This window comes from Serinus canaria, chromosome 3 (assembly GCF_022539315.1).
Source record: "Serinus canaria isolate serCan28SL12 chromosome 3, serCan2020, whole genome shotgun sequence".
Taxonomy (NCBI): Eukaryota; Metazoa; Chordata; class Aves; order Passeriformes; family Fringillidae; genus Serinus; species Serinus canaria.
In genome coordinates, this window is record NC_066316.1 from 27023512 (window position 1) to 27047225 (window position 23714).

At 38.3% G+C, this 23714-nt stretch overlaps 1 protein-coding gene across 1 annotated transcript in view; it reads left to right on the forward strand.

Annotated features, from left to right (window-relative positions):
• PRKCE (protein kinase C epsilon) overlaps positions 1 to 23714 on the forward strand; it is a 282377-nt gene that overhangs the window by 248163 nt on the left and 10500 nt on the right. Inside the window, exons 12-14 of the mRNA XM_009091270.4 lie at positions 6034 to 6172; positions 8485 to 8673; positions 12862 to 13008. Coding sequence (XP_009089518.1) covers positions 6034 to 6172; positions 8485 to 8673; positions 12862 to 13008 — 475 coding nt within the window. The remainder of the gene's footprint in view (positions 1 to 6033; positions 6173 to 8484; positions 8674 to 12861; positions 13009 to 23714) is intronic.

A 23714-nucleotide genomic window follows, 5' to 3' on the forward strand; every position in this document is an offset into this window, starting at 1 on the left:
GTGTATGCTCAGCAACCTCAGAAAGCATGGGCTCCTTCTTTCCCTGAGAGGTTTTCAAATGGGAAAAAAAATATTTGTTTGTGTTTTCTTAGTAGGTATGGTTTGAATTTTCCCATTTATCTCTGACCTGTTGCTGAGGGGAAAAACAGTCTTTCTGATGGGCTGTGACTAAAATACTTAGAGCAACAAAAGAATCCACTCTGGAAGTACAATCCCCTAATATACCTGTCCTGTTCTGTTTATGTGTGGAAACTGAGATTAAGTTGGTGAGAAGTGATCACTAAAGAAGCTAACATCAGAACTTTTAAATTGTTGACTTTCCTTTATGTTTTCTGACTAGTTCCATATACAATTTCATCTTGCTTAGACTTGTAACCTAATACATTAGTTATCAGTATTTTGAGGACATCAAAGAGGAAATTTATGCTGGGTACGTGAGAGACCTGGTGTAGGTGAGCATCTTTGTCTCAAAATCAACTTGGGTATCCCTGAATAACTAAAAATGTAATCCTAGGAATGTAGAAGTCTTACCTTAATTAAACAGATTGAAAAAGTCATCTTGTTGAAATTTCTAATTGCTATGATGATCATATTGCCTTCAGCTATGAATTTCAGTAACACTAATAACTGGAGAATGATTCTGATGGTTTTCCATGTTCTTGTAGGAAGTTTCCTTTTTACCTTTTGTGGTTTCTTGTGTGAACAGTTTGTCTATTTAAAGCCTGCAGAGAGGATGTGATTTTCCCATGCAGAGGAACAATGGCAGTGATTTCAAATACACTATTGAAAGGGTTTATGGCTGTTGAAAGTCACTAAAAAAAGTGGTTGTTCTGTAGTTCTGTACTTTAGGCTTTTGTTTTTTTCAAATCTTTCTGAATGCTGATGTTTTATAGATGTTTAGTAAGGTACAGTCCTTCATTTAACTTTTACCTTATAAATAAATATTCCTGCTTTCAATGTTGTTATTTGTACATAATAATTATTATGCTTCATTCTGTGAAGTGTTGCTCAATCAAAAGTCAGAGTAGAAGTGGTAAAGTAGCCCCTGTAAAGTGGTTGCTTGCCAGCTTGTGATCATATTTCTCAACTGCTTGATCTTGTTCATCAAATATATATTTATTTAGTCACTGCTGTTTACTGTGTTAAAGGCTACTGTTAGTAATGCTTGGCAGACTTTCTGATTTTACTGGTCCAAACCCATCTTGATTGTTTAGCTGCCTTACTTTCAACCAGAAAACTGTGTGTTGTCTATATGACACTTGTGACACACAGTGCCACTCACACAAGATGCTGATCTCTCTGGCTGCTGGTGGGATTCAGAGTTTGGGAACCCAGTGCTATGGAATTCTCATCCACAGAGCCTTTGGAGGAAGCCAAGGCCCTGAGTGTCTCATGGCACTGGCGTGTGGAGGAGGAGGTGAGGGTTACAGAAGTTTTCACACAGGTTACCTGTAGTCAGCCTGCTCTTCTGTTCCAACTTGCACAAACATAACTCATAATCCTGATTCTTACTTGAGACACAGCCAGTCATTCCAGCTTCTGAGGTGATTGTGATGCTGGCAGGTATGCAGAAGTAAAGACTGAGGCTTAAATTTCTCTTTAAAGCTTTCTCAGAACAAAACCTGCCCCCCTCCAAAAAAAAAAGAAAACCAACCCACAACATTTCATGACTGCTCAAGTCAACTGAAGTGACTCTACAAAGTATCTTGGCAAAAAAACAAAGGAGAGAAACAGCTTAATGTAGCATTGCTGCATTCAAGAAATCTGAGCATTCTCCTGGCTTAACAGGTTAGGTTGTTTGCAGTTGCATGTAATTAATTACTCAGGTTGTAGGAACTCATTTTGTCAGACACAGATGATTTTCTTACTTGCTACAAAGAGAATGCAAAATGAGAAAAAGAAGAATTTAATAGACCTTTGTCATTGAGCTATCTGACACTGTATTATTTGGTACGTTCTGATTCAGAGGTAGACACTGGCACTAAATCCAGGAAAGAAATAAAAGACAGAATGGAGCAGAATGGAACAATCTGTACAGAAGATTGTTTTACATTGCAGATATGGCTCTTACTTTACTTTTGGAGGAGTAGGAGAGCTGGCTGTTTCTTGGAACAGTTCTGGGGAAATATGGGTCTAAAAGTTAAAAGTTTTCATTTTTTTCAGTGAGGCTGCTGCTCTGGAAAGACAAGCTTCCCTGACAACTCTTTTTCTCTTACTTTTTCATTTGTTTCATTTTCTCTGTATGGTTTGGCTGTTGGGTTTTTTGTTCCTGGGAGGTGTTAAATAGCACATTGCTTATTCCTACTCTCATATGAATTTAGTTAACTAAGTTTTCTTTTTCCAAAGTTGCAGAATTAGAGGGATTTGGTGAAGTTTCTTGGTTTGGGGAAGTTTTTTCTGGCTAGTTTTTTAATCTGGCAACTGTAAATTGACAGAATGAATTTCGGTGTAAGCACTTTTGTGGACTATGTATGACAATCTTGTGGGCTAGCCATGAATTTGGCACTTTGGCAGAATCCCAGCTTACCTTTTAACCTCCCATATGTACTTTGATGGGAGTCATACTGCTGTTGTTTCAGCCTCTTCCAAATTGCTTTTGAAAGTCTGGTGCACTTTGTGATAGCACAAATCTACTGGTATTACATTTCATTATTGCGTGAGTAATGAAGCTGATGTCCTCAGTGCCTTCAAGAGAGTTTTGAAGAGGCTTAAAAGCTTCACTGCACTCTTTTGGCTTGATAAAGGGCTCCCAGATGTTTTTTCTTCTGTCAAGTAAGATTACAGTTTGGTAAATGGTAAAAAAGTTAAATTGACTTGTGCTCTTACAGATAGGCTTAAAATTTCATTGTCACTCTTTACAGGTAGTCAGAATTTAATAATTGGACTCTTCCTAGTTTTGTCTTGGCTCAGTTTTTGTATTCTGTTTTTTCACTGCTGAGTTAAATTTTTATTGCTAAGTTCTGTGTCTTATACAAATCCTTAAGGAAATGGAGAGAATGGTGAGTATCTTGTCCTTTTCCACTGTGTGGTGCCTTACTGTTAGTGTTTTATGGCTGTTGAGGTTTCTCATAGGTTAGGACTTTCCTGGATTACTGACTGTATCTCCATTCAAGTTCATGGCTACCATATGGATTGCATTAAATTAAAGTTAAATGATTTTAGGTCCAGTGTGTCACCTACCTGCATGGGGAAATCCTGCAATCAGAGTTAAGACATCATTTTAGAGTCTTCTCAGAAACACTTAATACTTAAAACACTTAATAAAATGGATCCATTTTTCTAAGCAGCCTCTCGAATTTCTTCAGTTTCTTTCATAATTATATGTATTATGACTTTCTTTCTAACAGTCCATTGTATTGGTGGCTGTAAGTGGTTCCAAGATTCCATCAAATATAATTATACTTTGATTTCTTTATCTGAACATCTTGACTTCTTGAAATATAGCTTGTATTCTTCTTTAGTTAAGGCACATCCAAGATAACACTGGGCTTGGAAGGCTATAAGCTGCAGCTACAATCTTCTTTCCTTCTTCAGTCTGCAAGAGCCTTACCCTGATGATCACATTCTATTTGATGTTGCTATAGTCCAGTTTGAATGCAGACCTTTTTTATTGTAGCTCTTGTCATTCACTGAAGGAGCAGTTTTGGGGAGCCACGTGACTTTTGAAACAGGGAGCTTTGTTTTGTTTCTTTGACTTCTTCTGGGGACACACACACACTGTTTGCCCTGGCATTATGTTGGACAATTCTGGCAAATCACTTTCCAGAGGTAGGGAGAGGTGGTTACTTGAGGGTTTAAAGGGTTTCATGTGGGGGGTTATGTAGCAGCCAGCTGGATCTTGGATTGTTTAGGAACTGCTGCTGTTAATGACCTTAAGGGGTGATAAAATGTGCAGTCTGCCCCAAGGGGTGCCTGGGTGACCACTCAGGACCTGCAAGAGCAGCAAAGCTGATCCAGAGATAGCAAAGTGTGATGTAGGGGATATTGAGTGCAATAAACTTTTCTACAGCCAGAGTACACTTCAGCCACATCAAACCATATCTGTATGGTCTCCTTTATGCAGGAGACAGTGGGTTTACTGTTACTGAGGTAAACATGACTTTGTTGTGCCAGGTCAGGCTTGTTTGACGTGCACAAACCACTTTGTAACCTGTACATAGCACAACTATCTCTACATTCACAGTAAGTTCTCCAGTGCTTCCCAGCATCTGCTCTGTGGATGCATCATTGCAGATGTGCAGTGATTATGCAGACAGTGAGTAGCAAGCCCACTGTGTCCCAGAAACAGCTGATTTTTATGTTGGCCTGTGTACCTGCTTGAGGAATATATGGGCCAACATAAAAATGTTTAACAAGCATCAAAAGAAAAAAAAACCAAAACCTAAAATCCACCTACTGAAATTGGTGTGAGAAGCAGAAAAGACCATTTCTGGGGAAATCCCAGCATACTGTAGGCTTGGACATGTCTACAAAAACTCTTAACATACTGTAGCTTTGGAAGGGCTGTTTAATCAATTAATGTGCATAGGTGCTTCCAGCATGTTTGGTGCCTGTGGTTCTGAAGGCTGGGATCTGACAAGGAGACATTTCTTTGGAAGAAATTCTCTGAGTGAAGTGAAGTCTTCTCATCCTTCACTCAGGTCAAATTTGTTGGCATAAAGGATTTTTGCAAAAAAACCTCATCTTTTCATAGGCTTTTGGGGTGAGATTAATTTACAGAGGCTGGCATAGGATTTTATTCTTCTTCTCTGATTTAGAACTTGCCTATACACACAATTTTCTTTTTTTTATCAATTCAACCTAGGGAAATTTGTGTAATCATTCCAGGAAAAAGAATTCTGATCAGAAATTCAGACAAATGCTTTTGATTCTCACCTCTCTGTGTAATCATACATACAATACAATGTAGATACATTTTTAATGTATATATAGGTATCTATTTTATATCTAAATATACTAAGTATCTTTAATACATATCAGAGATACCTAAAAGCCTAGACAGAAATATAAAAAGCAAATGTTGTTTTTATACACATGCAATATAAGTGGGATTTATTTGCCTTTGTTTTATGTTTATGTTATTATATATATATTATATCTACATGATAAAGAGGTTTTACTTGTGAGGGTCCAGTTCATGCAGGTGAGAGTTCTTTTATGCACTGACTTTCCAGATCCTTTTGTTATTAAGTCTAAGGCTAGTGGCAGGTAAGTCAAATGGTACCTAGCATCTATTGTGTTGGAACATGTATTAACCATCAATGGTATATTTAGAAAATATGCAGAGAGCAAGACAGGAAAGGTGGATATCCTTTTCTCAACCTTTCTTTGACCTGCCCCAATTTTATAAGCAGACAATTGTGTGGTTTTGACACAAAGACATTTGTATGATCAGAAACAGCTGCTAAGATATGTTGTTTAACAATGAATGCAAAATATTCCTGTGAAATTATTTTTGAGCAGGCTTAAGCTACAAAAAATTGTGCTCCCAAGGATGGGAATGTTGTTTTTCATCCTTCTCATTGCAATCTGAACTTTGAATTGCTACTGTACATTAGGCATCAAACTCAGAGTAATCCAAGTTTGAAAATACCTATTCACTGGACCCATATGCTGGTGTATGGATAAATTGGTACTCCTTGCTTAGTGCTAATGGGAAAAAATAGAGAATGGCTTCATTGACCTATTTCACATTGACAGAATGATAAATCTGTAGGAAACAAGAAACTGAGATCTTTCCCAAACTCTTCTGATGCTGCCTTGAATCCATAAAAGCTGTGCTTTCATGCAGCTACAGAGAATAAAAGCTTAGTCTTACAAAATGCTTGTAATTGCCTGCTTCTTTATTTTATTTCCTTTAACTAGGTTTATTTAGGGACTGCTACCAGCTTTTCATGCACACTCAGTGAAGGACAGTTTCTCAGTGATGTTTGGGAAACCATTTATCTGTCAAATTCTGTTGTTTATTATGAAATTCAAGAGCACGTGATCAAAATTTGAGAGGTGATTTAATTTGAGACCTTTGTATTTCAGGGACCTGAAACTGGACAATATTCTTCTGGATGCAGAAGGCCACTGTAAACTGGCTGACTTTGGGATGTGCAAAGAAGGGATTCTGAATGGAGTGACCACCACAACGTTTTGTGGCACACCTGACTACATAGCTCCAGAGGTACTCTTTTGCAGTGCACTAAGAGTACAGATCTTCTTATTTATCAGACTGTTACATGTGTAATTTTGGACACTTTTTACATGTGTATGAAAACATTTAAGATGCAGACTAGACTCTGCTGCAGTTGTGCTTGGGTAGTCTTGCAGAAAATGGTTACTCTACTTCTCACAAGCACTATTCCCTGATGATAGGAGTGGTTTTTCTAGTATTTGTTTCTTGAAATTAAAGTCATTCTTCTTCTTCTTCTCAATTTGCACATTTCTGAATCAGCATAATTATGATGATTTTTAGCAGCATTTAAGGTGCTAGATGCAACTGAGTATTGCGAATTTAGTAATCTTAAGTAGTCAGAAAAATGTTTTTATTTTTAAGTGAGGTTTAAAAGAACATGTTCATACAGAAGAAGTCATGTGTTTCATGTCATTTTGACTATAGTCTTTGTAGGAATATAATTTTTTTTCCTTTCTTTAAAATATCTCTGTGTGAAAGTTACTATGCTTGTGCTACTTCTTAGACTTGCGCTGAAAGATGGAAACTAGATATAAATCCTGGGTATTAGTTGGCAACATTTCAAGGTGTTCATTGGATAAAATAAATAGCTGAGAGTAGCGTGGCTTTTACATATCCTAGATTTTAATATTATGAGGTGCATTTCAAAGTGCCTAAAATGAACCAATATTGAACAGTTGTTCTGCTAGGCAGACTTTGCTCAGTTTAGTTAGTAACCTGTGCATCTTTCCACTTGAATATTCAGTGTGCAGGTTTAATGGAAAGGTGTTGTTGATTTGTCTTTCTTCAAACTTAAATTTGCAGTGAGGAAAAATATTGTTTATTATTCCTTAGACTCAATAAATCATAAATCCATACTGTTAGTCTTCATGGCTCTCCAACTTCAGCAGCACAACTGATAAGGTGTGAATCATCTTGAAACAATTATTACATAAATGTGTTTCTTACAGAGTCTGAAAAGTATCCCAGCACTTAAAGAAAATAAATGCCAGTGTGGTAGCTGGGGCTATGTATGAACTTTTTCTGATTTGGTATACTAATTGAGTCCTTTGACAAATTCTTTAAAAATTATTACTGAAAATAAATAAGAACACAGGAAGTTTTACTGAAACTTCCAATTTGTCATGTTAATTGCAGAAGTTTAGCTCCTGCTCCTATTTCTCTTGCATTGTGGTGATATGTTTGAATTTCCTTTTCTTCAGTAGTATCTGATTACCAAAGAGTTCCCAGGACACATGAAAAATACACATCTAATTTTCTGTATTTGATGGCTATAAAATATCCTTTTCTTCCAATGAGGAATGTGGATGGGATCCAGATCTGTGTATCCAAATGTTAAACTCATTTCTGTTTTTATGTTAAGACTGAATTTGGTTTTATCTTGGTCTTGATTCCCAACTTCAGCACTAAGCCCAAGCAGTCCACCACAGGATTTCTCACTGCACTGTGCAGTGTTGTGTAAGAAATTGTTGGATTTGTTGCCATTCCAAGGCATTTTAAGGCAGCCAGCTTCACCTTTAACAGGCACCCACTCCCCTTGCCCTGGTTCCCTGTCATGCTGAACCAATGCAGCCAAACTGCAAGCTTCTTTCCAGTGAAAAGGAGACAAGAATTAAACTTGTTCTTGGTACAACAGTAGTTCTGTAGCACCCAGTGCTGCTATAAAACTCCATCGTGCTAAACTATTACTTGCCACTAAAGTTATTTGCTACAAGGTTGAACTTGTGCCAGTGAGAAGTTGCAGCCAGTTTCTCCTGAAAGCAAGTGCAATTAAAGTGAATTCTACAGCCATCTATTGTACAGTGGTTTAATGCTGTAAAAGGAACTTGAACAAAAATGCTTTTGGCTTCCTTCAGCCCTACCTAAAGGACAAGAATAAATCTCTCAGATGATCTCTGTGCAGCATTAGAAGCTGGTTCTGTTTGTTTTGTTCAAGATAGAGACAAGGAAATGTTTCACATTTTCCACCAGTCTGTTTTGTATATGTGATCTTTTTTTCCCCTATAGTGTGACCTGCTTGAAACAGCTTGGGAGGATATGCAGCTCTTTTGCTCACAAGCATAGTCATTTACTCAGGGGACTGATAAACTCTCAGTACTTCTGAGAACAACATCTCATTGACACTTAGCTGTGCTAGTGCAAATTGCATGGGTAAGAAAGCCTGCCTGCTGTCACTGAAATCAGTGTGTGATTCAGTCCTGCTTAGGCACTGGAGCATTGCTACACCATGTTCAAACAGCAAATGTGCAGCTGAGACAGCTGCCTCACTTGTCCCTTCAACCCAATCTCTTTTTCTGTGCTAGATCCTCCAGGAGCTGGAATACGGTCCCTCCGTGGACTGGTGGGCTCTGGGTGTTCTCATGTACGAAATGATGGCTGGACAACCCCCCTTTGAAGCTGACAATGAAGATGATCTCTTTGAATCCATCCTTCATGATGATGTATTGTATCCAGTCTGGCTCAGTAAAGAGGCTGTCAGCATTTTAAAAGCAGTGAGTTTTCCATTATTTGCCTTCCTCCTCCTCCTCATGGGTTTTTGGGGGGTTGGTTTGTTGGGTTTTTTCCTTGATTAAAATTGAATTTGCTGAAAGTTGTTGAGAGCAGTCACCACTGGGAGTTCAAGCACAGTTCAAAGTGCCCCTGTTAGGATAATGGGGCCTTGGATAAATTACACTGCTTGTGGGAAAGGAACAGAATGTTTGTATTCCACGCAGTTGTACACTGTATAAATCTGTGTACTGCAGATTCATGTTTCAGGGAAAACCCAACCAGCTAGAACTGTGCTATCACTTTGACACTTTATATGCCATATACTCCCACCACTAGAGTGGGAGAAGCACTACATAATTAAAGAAACTATGTTTTTTATTTAACCCGCTTACAAAATTTCCCGTCTCTTTGCAGTTTTTCCCCTGTCGTCAAGAAGGGTTGAAAGCCCTTTATTTACAGCTGCATGTTCTGTTTTATAGTTCACATGATAAGCAGTCTTCCTTTAGTGTGATTGTTTCTGTTCTCACTGGGATTTTTCAGTATGAGTGGTGACTTGACAGTAACTTGTGTCATCAAATGCCACAATTTTTTAAATCAGCCAATATGTACCACTGGGCAAATTTGGTTTTTAGACTACTTTTATGAAGTCAAGTTTATGAAGTCATTCATTACTATGAATGACACTGACATAAGTTCTTTTTTCTCTGCTAGTATCATCCTAAAATTGAAAGCCAAACAATACAGAAGCAGTTTGCCAAACCCCAGAGTTGACAAAATCCCGAGAAGGATTTTTGGCTTAAAAAATAACTTGCTTTTTATTTATTCCATTTTTCCACCGTCTTTGAAACTGGAAAATCTCTGCCTTTCTATATATTTTTTCTTTCAGCATCTGGAGTAAGGGAGATTTTCAATTAAGAAGACAGCTGATAATGTAAAATCCAGCAGAGATCTTCATACAGGGTTATTTGGAAACTGTATATCAAACATAAACAAATTGTGATTTTAGCACCCAGTGGACAGCACATTCTGCAGAAATTCTCATCTTGACCTTTTGATGAAAATGTCTTCAGGCTCCTTCTACTGAGCAAGAGAGATGCTCTAGCAGTGATTCAAAGCAGAGGTGTTTGCTGAAGTATCTCTTTTGCTACAGTCAATGTAGTGAGAAGATGGAGGATTTTTTACTGCTGCTAGTAATTTATAAATACTTATTCTCCCTCCTCCCCCAAATAGCTTTCTGAATACTTTTTGTTAGCTCACATTATGCTTTCATGCATCCATTTCTGTTTCCAGACCTTTTAATTATTTTACTTCAGCAATTAAAATATATGGATGTGAGCTGCAGAGTTTGGACTTATATCCAGGGCTCAGGGGTTATTTTGACACATTGTAAAGGAAGGGTTGTTGTCAGTTTTCATACCTACCCCTGATTTTCATTGGAGTTCAGGGAATTTTCTTTTAAAGATGACTTTCCTACAGAACTTTCCTGGATCTACATTTTGATAGCAGGAATGTTGATTTGTGTCTTGCTGCAGCCATAGCCTTTCAGGCGTAAATTGATACAATTTAATGGAGCTGTGGCAATTTACACCACAAATAAAAGACATTTCTTTAGGATTAGCAACCTGCTGCCTACCAATGTCTGGTGTGAAACCTGCTTGAAACTTGTGTTCTTCATCTGATACTTGTCCATATGAAGAACAGGAAAAACAGAGGAAAGAAAGAGGCGTTGATGCATTTTACTGCTGAATGGTAGCAAGGGATTAACTTTGGAGCTCTTCGTTTCCTCACATTGTGCTTTGAGACATGAGTTTCATTCTTTTGAAACTGTTTTTTTTCTTTACAGTCCTTCAAACACCATGTAAAGAAAGTTTAATAATGAGACATTCTCTTGTATTATGTGGTGATGTTGTCCTATTTTCTGAAGAAACAGTTTTCTTGTTATTTCCATCAAAACACTGAGGATGATATTAAAGCTCAGTGTTACAAGACAGTGTGTTGCTTATCCCATGAAAATCCACACATCTTATTAGTCCTGTTTCTGTGAATTGACAGGAATTGCTATTTAAATTCTTTCCTGTGTAGTAGGGAAAACAATTCTTTATTGAAATTGGCTCTTTGCTTCTTTCCAAGCAACGGAGAGATGTTGTCTCTACAGTGTGTGTTCCCTGTGTACTGGGATGACAATCTCTGGCTGCAGAAGCAGAACTGTGTTTTTAAGCTGTGTGATTTATTTCAAGAAGCAAAATTTGGGGAGCCTGATGATCCTCGATTCAAGCCCTTAGCAGTATTTTGTACTGTTATCACACAAGTCAGTAGGAATGCTGATCCTAAAAGGCTTCTTCTTTCCTGCCTTAGCCATGAAAAGGTTTATGGCTATGGCTGTCAGCTCCATTTGCAACCATCTCTTCAGCAGAGTGCAGTTAACAGCTGTGTCTGTCCTGACAGTGTTGCATCAGTCTTGATGCTGGTGATAAACAGGGAATAAATGTCAACTTTTGCTTCAGAAACAGAAAGGGATTAAATTATTGCAATTAAGTGCCTGCTTTAGAAGTTTGATATTTTTTCTTCATATATGCATGTGATATTTTTGTTTAAGTATTCATTCTTAAAATACATTCTCTTTCATCATCCATTTCACAGTTTTATGAAGTTTGTGAAGTACAGCACTAAACTGGACAGTCTAGTCACATTGTCATGTCCTGGGCTTCCTAAAAAGCTACATGTCCAGGTGCTTTCCCTGTCTCCAGTTTAAAACAGAGATAAAGCATGGCAGATAGTAGGATCATCTTTTACTTCTTTGATACCTGGATTATATGGCACACAAAGCACATCCTGCAGTTTCCATGTTCTGTTTCTGCAATACATGTGCCTGCTGGTTCCTGGCCTGCTCACTCCAGTCCTGGAGATGACATAAAGCAGAGGAATGTAGGAATGCGTTTTGTGGTTTTTCAAGAGACCTCACCAAAGCACAGTAATCCTTTCAAAACCTTTATTTCTCCTGCTCATAGAAAAGATTGCCTGTAGTTTAGATATGACTTGCCCACTTGCAAAAGAACTTGCAGAGCAGTTGAACCCAAGACCAAAGAGAAGGATCATCTTCAGAACGGTGCGTGTACGGCAGAGACCACAGACAGAATTGCCTTGCTGATCTATGCTATGCCTTTAAAATGACAGCAGTATTCTTCTGTAAATGGTTGATCTAGATATCTAAAACAATTCTAAGGGCTTAAGTAGCTACTTATCTAATAACTGGAGCACTAAAGCAAGGGCATGCATTACAGCCACTTATTTTATTCTATGTTTGGGGTTTTTTTCCTACAGAAGTATCATATAATGTGATACATAGGTTGAAAAGGCACTGAACAATTATTACATTTTGTTTACTTTGTATACTTTTTCTAAATTTAAAAATGTTATGTAGTGGCTGAATATGAAGTTATAGCAAAGCTATTAAGCTAATTCTATAATGTGATTATGTTTACAGGAACAGCATTCATTGCTACTTGAAGTGCAAGGATTCTGCATCCACACAAATTAGGAAATTAGTAGAGCAATTGCTAATAAAAGAAGGAAAAATAACAGAGAAAAATCAGATAAAGCATTATGAGCTGCCATCAGTTGATATCAATGTCTTACACGTTTGTACAGCTTTTTTCTGACAGGAATAGTAATAGTTTAAACATGAGAAGTTTTTAAATTACCACAGCTGAGGAGACCGGTTAGCTCCAGTCGCTGACACTGATCGTGTACTAAAAATGAAAGAGAATGTGTGAGCAATGTCATGGGGGACATGACATAGCTCAAGGGGAGCTTTCTGCAGGTACTGGTCACTCTGTCTCTGGAGGGTTTGAGATCGTCTTTCTTTCCTTCAGTATTTTTGGCTAAAGCTGGAAGTAGATATGCTGAAAGAGAATCTAGTCCTTTAACACTTCCAGTCAAATGAAATTAAGAGGTCTCAACAATAAACTGAAAGGGTTTCCTGCAGCAAATTTACAGTTTGGACTCTCTGAATCTTATGGTTTGGCTGAAACCTCTGAAATAAAGTGCACCAGAAGAAATAACCTTCTGAAAGGGGACTGTCTCTAAAAACTTGGCTTTAAGAATTCCAGTGTGTAATAGAGCAGCAAATGATTTCCAGGGATTGCCATTCATATTTTAACTTTTCCCTCCTTTCCCTCTCCACCCTGTAGTTCATGACAAAAAATCCTAACAAGCGACTTGGCTGTGTGGCGTCACAAAACGGGGAAGATGCGATTAAGCAGCATCCATTTTTCAAGGAGATTGACTGGGTTCTTCTAGAACAAAGGAAAATCAAGCCACCCTTCAAACCTAGGATTGTAAGTAACAGTTTGTGTAACATTCACAGAAAACTTGGTTTGGCAATTCTACTTGTTGGCTTTACTGAGAAATGAGATTACCCGGGGCGGTGTTTTGGGGGCTGAAATAGTAACATAAAAACGGCGCTGGGATTTATTTGTCATTGTTTCTGTGAAGGTAAGTGTCAGGAATAAATGTAATGCACAGAAAAATGTTCATGTCCATCCACATAAACCATGAGAAAGTGAAAAGCACATTTTTAATTATATTCTGTGTTCTCAAAGATGCCATAGCCAGAAAAGATGATTTCAGTTGATGTATACTGTCTATACTCTCTGTGTGAGCTCTTTGCAGTTGTGTGTTGCTGATGGCCACTGGATTTTGTAGTAAATTTTGGATTTTGTAGTAAATCACAGACAAGAATTTATGAGGAATAATATTTTAAGTGAAGAAACTTGAAAAAACTGCTTCTTGGGGGAAAGGAACACACATTATGATTAGATAAATTTATATATTAACATTTTCCTGGATAATAACCATTTCTATTTTAAAGTAACAAAAATCTGTTAAGAACAGCCCCACCTCCAGCAAGTACAAAAGCCATGCAAAAATATTTTATTCTGGATTTTCTCTGGATGAAAACACTTACAATTAACCAAATGTCACAGAATGCATGTGGTTACTTCTGTGCTTACACACTGCAAGAGGTTAGCTTTATGAGAAATCCTCTGAGACTGATTTGCATCTTTTCATTTCACACGTTCCTAATTACAATGTTTGATTTGCCTGTGGATATGATCAAGGTTCTCCTTTGTTTCTTTCTTTAGATAGATTACAAAGGTATTAAAAAACACAAAAAGCAAAACAAATTAGCAAAATAAAGACCTTAGGTCTGAACTCTGAATCCTGAATTAAATTCAGAGGCGAAGAAGTCCCTTCTGTTTTTGAAGAATTGCTGTGTGTTACCTGTAATGCCTTTCCTTTGAGTCCAGTGAGATGCCTTTCCCCAATTTCCTTGTGTAGATGGGAAAGGGGAACTGACTGTCCAAAACAGGAGCTTGAGGGAGCTCCTCTGAGTCCTCTCTTGGGGAAATCTCTCTCTCTCTCTCTGTAGCTGTGCAGAAAAAGCCCAAAGGAAAGCCCTTATGAATGCCTTTCTAGGAGTACTAGTAAGGCACAATGTTTGGAGTCCTGGAGTACATGAGGAAGGTTTTCCTAATGTATTGGAGGATGGAAACCTTGCAATTCCCTATGTGCAGGGGGAGCTGGCCTGAGCCAGCCCCACTCCTAGGGGAGTCAATCCCTTTCCCTGCTGCCCAGCTCCTCTCTGCAGGTGTGGCAAGCTTGCAGCTGCTGCCTGAGCTGATGTACAAGTCTCTGTGCTGCTGCAGTATACACCCCAAATTAACTCCTTCAGTACCTTTCTGAAGCCTATTTAGTACTGTGGCTCTCTTCCAGGCAGGTTCCACAGCTCTCAGATAGCTGCACCTGGGCAAAGTCTGTGTTTGGCTGAGTTGCATTTGTGTAGCTCTTTTCTTGTTTTCACAAGAATTTGGCCTTTCATCTCACCTTATTTTTTGTGGCTTTGCTCAATATTCATCAGAATTTTGTTTTTAAGTCATGATGAACTATTGCAGAATTATTTTCACTTTATACTTGCATCTGATTTCCAGTTTTCTTTAATCTAGTCTGTTTATTGGCTGTTTTCCTTTCATGATCAAGATGCATGGTCCCTTTGACAATAGGTATTTTTATGAGGCTTTTATTATTTTTGTAAATTCTCCCACTGTGGCAGTCCTTAAAAGTCAGGAGGCATTTCATCTATCAGGTGATTTTATTATTGCTGATATAAATGCCTTCTCAGTGGGGTTTCTTTCTCTTTCTGGTAATTATTTCATTGTTAGTATATTGTATAGCCCATCCTATTTTGTTACTTCCTGTTGTTTTGGTACTTTTCCTCTTTTCTGCTTTCTTCAATGGTATTTTAATTGAATCACTCAGTTTCAGTAGTGATTGGAGATTATTTCAGAGTAGTCTGAAATTTGTATAATTTTAGGACAGCTCTTTCCTCCTTAATAATTGTTAGTGTGATTTTATACATCCTTATTTACACTACTGGTCATTTTTCTTCAGGCTACCTCTCTAATGCTGGATTTTCATACTAATTCTTTCTATATTATATCTACCAACTTTCTTAATCCTACCAGATTTGCTTCCTGCAGTCTAGTAGCTCTGTATACTTGGATTTTTTTCTGAACTCTTTTTTTTTTTTTTTTAATATATATTGATGAATTCAGATAATATGTACTCTGTGTTAGAGGGATCTCTTATTATTTTCATGTTCTCAGTCTGCTCTCTCTAAGGTATCTTCCCCAGTGACTGGGTCCTATCAGCTTTTACTGATAACTTTGAGCATACCTTATATATTTATGATCCATATTTATTATCCATCAGCTGTTTTGTGCCAAGTATATAAATTTTAGGGTTGTTTGGATTTTATTGTTTTATAGCAATCTTTGAGCAAGGTCGTACTTTAAATTTTTATTTGTCCTCTTAAAACTGAATGATGTATTACTTGGAAAGTTAAAGGTGATATAAATCTAGGCTGGAGAGAAAAATCACACAAATGAAAGATAATTATTAATTATTCATCCTCAGAAAGGGCAAAGAAATTTAGGGCAGTAAATTTCAAGTGCTATAAAGGTAGTTTTGTATATTTGCCAGGATAGACCAGATTGCACTCCCTTTGAAAAACTGTGAGAAGAGGGAAGAAGTGAACACTAATGAAATACGATCTACTTTAAAATTGTCATAGAGAGTTCTTCTCTAAATTCAGGTGTGGGTGTAGCATTGAGATTAATTGGTTCAGATTAACAAACATAACTGTTCCATAGCAGTGGAATAACTATGGAAAAAAACATAACTAATGCCTATGCTTGGAATGCTTTATGGTTTTTAACATCTTTTGGTATTAATTAAGGGCTGTTGATTATTTAAAATTTGTAATGTTAAGAGAGGATTAAAAAAATATTTTAATCTTGTGTTTAGGAGGGCCTAGTTCTGTGAGAAGATCTGTGAAAAGAGAGGCCAGATTATTAGTCAGAAAATAGACATTCTTGCATGTGATATGTGAGTGTAGATATATGTTGGGGTAAAAAGTGTACAATGCATATATAGTTGTCTGTGCATTTAAATTGAATTTTGCATGCACATACAAGAATGCATATATTTACACAGGTAGTCCTCTATTTTCTGACCAACCAGTAAGATGACTAAGGGGGGAATATTTATCATTATATCATAAAAGCTTTCAAAATAAAACAATACGTACAATATGTTCAAATGAGCTCCAGGCAATGTAAAGTGGTGCCACTAAACCAGTAAGGTCATTAGGGAAAATGGTCAAACACTGAGGTCCCATCAGACAGTGGAATAATCTGCCAAGGGAGGTCATGGAGGTGGGATTGTGGAAAAAGCCTTGCTTCTGTTCTGCCTCACTCTTCTCAAAACCCTCGAGTTCCCTGACTAGCACAGCTGCCTTGCTTTTCTCTTACCTGCCATCCTTTCTCTGCCATAATAAATTTTCTGAGCAGCTATATTCCATGGTACTGTCAGGTGTGCTTCTCCATGGTTCAGGTATGTCACTTCAGCTCTGCCAGCCTTAAGTCTGAATTTTTCAACTGAGCTTGGGAAAAAAACCTGCATGGATAGTTATTAGCCAAACTCTTAAAGGTTTTTGTTATTCATTTGTTTGTTTTTTTTAAATCTCATTCACACAGGGGATGGATGTAATTATGTTCCTTATTATAGCAGAAATATACCATTAATGTCTTTCTAGTTTGTACATGATTTGATTATTCTAATGATGCTTTGGAAGCTGAAATTTCTTCCTGTGTCCAGTATTAGAGTGGAAATTACCAAAAGGATTTTGAAAAACTGCCTGTGTTTTTTGGAAAGCTTGCAAGAGTGCCCTGAACAGAGAACTCATACAAATAGCTGAGGTGCTAAAAAGGGACAGAAGTGCCACCCTAGGCTGTCCTAGGTAGAGACAGTGGAAGCAGATTTGGTGGCTCTGAAACCTGCTGGGAAGGGTGACTGCAGTTAATGACTTGGAATAGAGAATACAGAGGGGCTGAAATGCACTGGGGCTCAGTCCTGTGATGCATGTTATCTGCCAACTCTTCCTCTCACAAATCTAGGATCATGAGGCTTTTCAGTGGTAAAATTAATTTTAAATATGTGTGTGTATATGAATTAAATAAATAAATAAATAAATAAATATTGTTCCATGTAGAGCTATTCTAAATGTTCAACTAGTGTAGAAAAAAAGTCATAGCTCTGGAGCATGTACATAAGGAATCAAGCAAACTGTTGAGCAGCTAGACAGAAGATATTGGTTACATCTAAGCTCCAGTGTCTTTGGACATGTTCTTAAAACCTAATTTTTAGAGCTTCACAGCGTGTCTTGAACATTTCTGAATATTATTCTTCTCTGAATGCAGTTGTGAATATGTAATTGCATATGCAGTAAGTACCATTTTAGTGCAGACAGATACCTTTTCTCCAGAGCATCTGTTGTGAGACAGAAAACCCTTTGAAGCATTTTATTCCTCTGTTGAGATTTTTCTTGCATATATTCATCCTGGTATTTTATTTATTTTGGAGTATGAGATTTCCATGATCAGTAGCCATAAGGCCAGGCTGTGGTTTGTAACATAATTTATTGCTCAAGGACCACTAAGACCTTGACAGCTCTTAGTGATTCTCTGCTCCCCATCTTTCTTTGTTTCCATGGCTATATTCCTGGCTTGGTTGAGTTGCTTATTTCCACTTTCAAACTGCATTTGCCATCTTAAAAATTAAAACAATGGTGCATTCAATGGATCAATTCCTTACATAAGTTACTGATGTGGTGGTAAGTGGGGTAGATCCTGCTTGGTGACATGATGGGATGATTAAAATACAAACTATGCATTAGAAACAGTAATTGAAACAAATTTCTGCTTTAATGTGTATTGATGAAATTTGTATTTTTTATAGTTCTGTGCAATAAATTCTTTCTGCCATTTCTCAGAGCACAGCTGGCCAGCTGAAAGTTTTCCAGAGTAAACCTGTGGCCTGCTGACATGTCAGCAAAATCAGCCAGCAAAAAAGCCCAGAAGCAAGTGCACAAGTGGCAAAAAGAGGTGCAGTATCACAGTCCCTCTTGCCAGGGGTGAAGGAAAAGCACTGCCTAAAATTTGTTACTCATTTGGCTGAAGTCAGTGAGCAACAATTTAATAGAATAATAATACAATAGTGGAAAGGATCTTTAAAGGTCATCTAGTCCAACCCCTCTGCAGCGAGCCTAATCAACCATATCAGGTGCTCAGAGCCATGTCCAGACTGTCCTTGAATGTTTCCAGGAATGGGGCATCTCTCACCAATCCGAGCAACCTGTTCAGGGTTTCACTGTCCTCACTATAAGCATTTTCTTTCTTATAACAAGTTAAAATCTACTCTGTTTCAGTTTAAAACCATTACCCTCTGTCCTATGGCAACAGGCCCTACCAAAAAGTTTCTCCTTTACTTTAAGCCCCCTTTGAGTACTCAAAGTCCACAATAAAGGGTCTCCCTGGAGTCTTCTCTTCTCCAGGCTTCATAGCCCCAACTCTCTTTGCCCTTCCTCATAGGAGATGGGCTCCAGCCCTCTGAAGGCTTCCTTTTTGATTTCTGCAGAATTAGACCAACAGAGTCAAATCTCTCTCATATTCTTGGTCCCAGTGGCTCCATGTGCTGCAAGGAGCTGTGAGACAGAGGAAGCACTTAGGCACTGTGCTACAAGGACAGTCTCACCACATGCACACTGCTGTCCTTCCAGACTGAGTTTTCACTGTCAGCCCTTGCAAATGTGCATGCCAACAGACAGACCTGCCTCTTTTATCTACCCTGTTGTCAATGTTAGGGTTGGGAAAATTTGAGACACTAAGATGTCCTCAACATGAAAAAGCTGAAGAGCTCTCCGTGACAGGGTAATACAAAGACTGGCAAAACAGATGTTTGCCATATGTATTTCTTTCTAGCAATTAAGGCAAAATTTCATCACTAATGGCTTTATCAGTGCCTGTGGCAATCCATTCCTAGTGGGGCTTTATGGAGATGAAGTTAACAAAATCATATTACAGTGATTCACTGTCAACATGCAGCTTTCACAGAACAATGCATTATTTTAATTTTCTCAATGCACTCATAATTTTTTGGTTTTCCATTCTAAAAGCTCAATTTCCTCAAGAGCATTAGAGACAAAATAAATGGGATAGCCTATTGCAGTATTGTATCTTGCACTAAGGAGCAACAGCTGCTGCTGGCCTGTTCATCTAATATGACTTCCTTCATTTTGCAGTGTCTTCAGTTTCTATTGGTACAGCACTGAGAATATGTTCTGAATAACTGTGTGCTCCTTCTTCAGTTCTGATTTCTTAGGGTAGAGAGCTGATCTAGCAGCTACAACCAGAGACCCAAGATTTGCAAGATATATAAGTTTCTCCACTAGATTTTCTATAATCTCATATGTGGTCCAGGCTGCATCATCTATACTTTTCTCAGTTCAATTTCCCCTCTGTGGTAATCACAGGCAAAGCTAAGGGCCAGTGAAAAAATACAACTGAGAAATGTCAAAAAACAAGTGCTAAAGAACAGCCTGCTTTTAAATTGACAGAATGCTTAGGACTTCCCTTGGAAGAGTGTTCTTATGCTATACCAGACCTCAGTGTTAGCAGATTTCCTCTCAGCCTCAAATTGTGCCTTTCTCAGCTCCAGTAACTCTAAGATAATGATAATGCACTATCAAAGTCCCTCCCCCCTTGGTTATCACAATCTGAGCCACATTGCCTGTATTGCAGTTTCCTTTGAGAACCTCAACTCCCTTGTTAAGTCTTGACTTAAGGATGCCAGCAATGTGTCCCCTTTCAGTTTTGCACTGCAGCAAAGGTTTGAAATAAGTCATTCCCAAATACTGAATTCTAGTCGTGGCCAATTATCGTGGGTTACAACTGGAGTCACTGAGCACCGTGAATTTTCTTTTCCCCTTCCCCTGAATGAGTGAAAAACTGGCAAAATTGTGGCAATCCTTTGCTCATGACTGAATGAGAAGCTGGATGCCCACAGTGTTTGGAAGCTGGGTAATAAGGAGCAAATACAAATCAGCACCTCAGCTGGGCTGTTTGCACAGGCAGACCTGCCCTGTGGGTAGGGGCTGCACTGAATGGCTCCCGAAAAATGTCTTCAATTAGAGAGATGTGTGTTCAAATTGCTGCAGCACCCATCTGCTTACTGTGAAATATGGCTGGAATCCTTAAAGAGGGACCACGTTTCTGGAGAAAACTTTCCAGTATGTTAGCCTAGTTCTATATTTGCAGATTTATTTTCTTACATGAGTGATAACAGGCAAAGATTATTTTTTTTTTCCTACTTTTTAGTGAGGGATTTTTAACCTAGTGTTGGGAAGTCATGATACTGTTTTGGTGGGGGTTCTTTGGCACACCTCTACTTTTTTGTGACGATAGATTGTATCATCATCCGTGCAGAATTACGACTTTGCCTTTAAGCTGTGGGGAAGAAATCCTGTAAAATGCAGTATCATTCAATAGCACCAGAAGGAACACAGGAAATTACAGGCCAAGTAAATTTCTTTTTGTATAAATGTTCTCTCTTTTCAAGTTTGCTTCAGTGTGAATGTCCCTCTTTAAGGTAAGGCCTTCAATATGGGGAAAATGTCAAGGTAGGTCCACTTTTAGGCCTAATAACCTTGAGGTGTCCCTTCAGTTCCATAATATCTTTCCATTCAGTCATCAGTGCATGGCAATGAGCATTTAGCAGACGGGCACGCAAGGGGCTATACTGTGCATGCCTTTGCATGAAGTGTTACTGCTTAGGCACTGGGGAGTGATCTTGAGACCTCAGACCCTCATGTACCATTATTACACATTGAACATGATGTATTTCCCACTTGCTGCAGACATTTCAGGCATAGGAAAACTGTGGGCTTTCTTCTGAGAGTGATACTGTGTTTATTAATATTGAAACAGGAAAAAAATGTCCAGAAATGGGGTACACTGTCAAAATGATTAACATACATCCTTTAAAAAAAAAAATCTAAAGAAAAATGGATGTGGACTTCTGAGACAGACTTTTTATTACTGACAATCATAATGGTGGACCTCCTACCCTTTTTCTGCATGCTGCCCCTGTCACAAAGTATCGTGAATCAGAATATTGAATTTGGGATGGTTCCTAGAAGTTACACTTTTCTGCTACTGGGTTGGAGTGTTAGCCAGGTGGCTGCTGATTGAGAAACATTGGTTGTTTCCAGGCAATGAAGTTCAAGATCTCAGCTGAGCTTGCTGCAGGCAGCTGTGAACAGCAAACAGTACCATAGTTATTCCTACAGTGTAGCTCAGGCAATCAGTCCAGTGGCTGGGCAGGACAGAGAAGTCTGGAACACTCCTGCCTCTTCCCTCAACAAAGTAAAATACCTTGGTTTTCTAAGCTTCAACTAGCTTGGCACTTTGTGCAACCTCTAAGTTTGCCCAGGATGTAAGTATAGAGCTTTTGAGGAGCCCATGTGCAGCTTAGAGAAATCAGAAATGATCTGGTATTTTAAAGGGATTTCAGTGTTGGGGTTTTTTTGAACATACAAGGTTTTGTTTTCCCAGAATTTCTCATTCTGTTAGAGAGTTAGTCTGATTTTGGGGTTTTTTTTAAATTATCTTCAGTGTCAGTGCCTCCAGCAGCTGTTTTTAGATGTGATTACCATAACACTAGAATTACAGAAGTTTGAAAGCTACTTCCCAACACTGCAAGTTCCCAAATATTTATAAGTTAAACAACTTTTATTATGCTTCTTTTGATTCTGTACTGGGGATCCATCAGTATTTGTTTGGTTTTGCTAAGTCCTGGTTTTATAGCTCTAAAATATTTTCATCCTGGATAATTAAGTTCATATAACCATCTGTTAAGTGTACATTGCTAAGTGGTGCCCTTTGTGATAGACTGATAAGCAACCAGAGTGTACCTGCTTTCTTTTTGGGCTTCCCTAGAAAAACACAAATTCTGTTTCACTTTCTGACTGCTTTAATCTCCAGTGCAATTTTTATGAAGCTATTTAAACCATTAAGTGAAATAATCTTTTTATGTTCTTGTGTACATTCTCAAGAATTCAGAAATATTTTATTTTTATATTAATGTAGCTAATATATAATATTTCTGGGCTGGGCCTGATCCTGATGTCAGTAAAAATCAGTGGAAAAACACCAGGTGATTAAGAAGCAGTAGCATCTGCCTCTGTAGCAGAAGGTGGAATTTATCAAAAAAAAAAAGTCAAGACTTATTGAAAACTGGTCTTTTCTGACTAATCCCATCCCAGCTGGAGTCCAGTAAACATTGAGTATAAAAAGAGCTTTGGCTTTGGGTTTATTTCTCATGCAGAACTTTCTGTACTAGCACTACACTATGCTAATGCAAGCGTTAGGTATTACCAGGGTGTTCACCCAAAATGGGCAGCAAAAATGTGTCAGTGTGGGTTCCCAGCTCAGCAAACTGGTGCAAAACTTCATTCCTCTGACATGTGCACTGCTAGGCAGAGGGAGGACTGAAGCAGCTGATGTGTAGCTGCTTATCTGCAGCAGCAGGACAGGAAAGGCACCTTTACATGGTGAGGAGTCCCAGCACTCCGTTTGCTGCTGCTTTCCTCTTGTTAGGCTGCTGTGCTGGCACAGGGGATTTTGTTACTGTGGAGGCACAGACCTTGTACTGGTCCTCTCAGCAGCATGCTCCAGGGGTCACCTGCTGAAATCCTGCAGGATGAGAGGAACACTCAGTATAAACACTTGCAAAACACCTTAAGCACAGATCTCGTTCCTTGCATGCCATATTCACTTTTGTGAAGGACCTTTTGTGAAGCAGCTCTCTTGGCTGAATTCTGGAGTATGGAAAAGAAGGATTTGAAGACCATGACTGCCCAAGACTGTGATTATATTTGACCAGAACAAGAAGAAAGGGAGATTGAGTTTTTTGCTGTCATGTCTGCATTAACAGCTCAAATTCCCAGCAAGATGGGATTCCCACTGTGCAAAAAGCCACAAAAGTGAGAGACAGTCAGGAGATTCTAGACAGCAATAGAGGCATCACAGCCCACCAATAGGAGACCAAAAATAGGAAGAAAACTAGATGAATGGTGAAGAGAAAATTACTCAAGCTCAAAGCAAATCAGAAGCAAAACCAAGAATTAAAGTCATGTCACTACAATCTCTGCTATGTCATGCCGTGGTCTTTGAATAAAACTGTGTTCTAAAAAAGGCAGTTTAGGGTCTGGAAGAAAGGTGGAAGATGTATTGAGAGGCATAAGTAACAGGCATTCATGCATAGTCCTACAGTGTCTTTTATTTGGCCTATGATCTGTATGTGCATTAGTTAAAAAGAAAGAAAGGTAGCATCCTCAGCTGCTTTCTAAAGTCATATACATCTTTACTTTGCTCTGTTTTTGTAAAGACTTCAAAATAATCATTAAACTTAAAATTTAATCTCTAACAATTTGAAATAACCATCATTGTGTAGCTTTCTCCATCTGTCTTAGGTAAAACCTGCTATACCATTTTGCTGTATGAAAGCCTGTCATATGCATCATCCATGTCAAACTAATTAGCTAGAGTATCAAAGAGCATTAATTTCAAAAAATGTAGGTATTGTT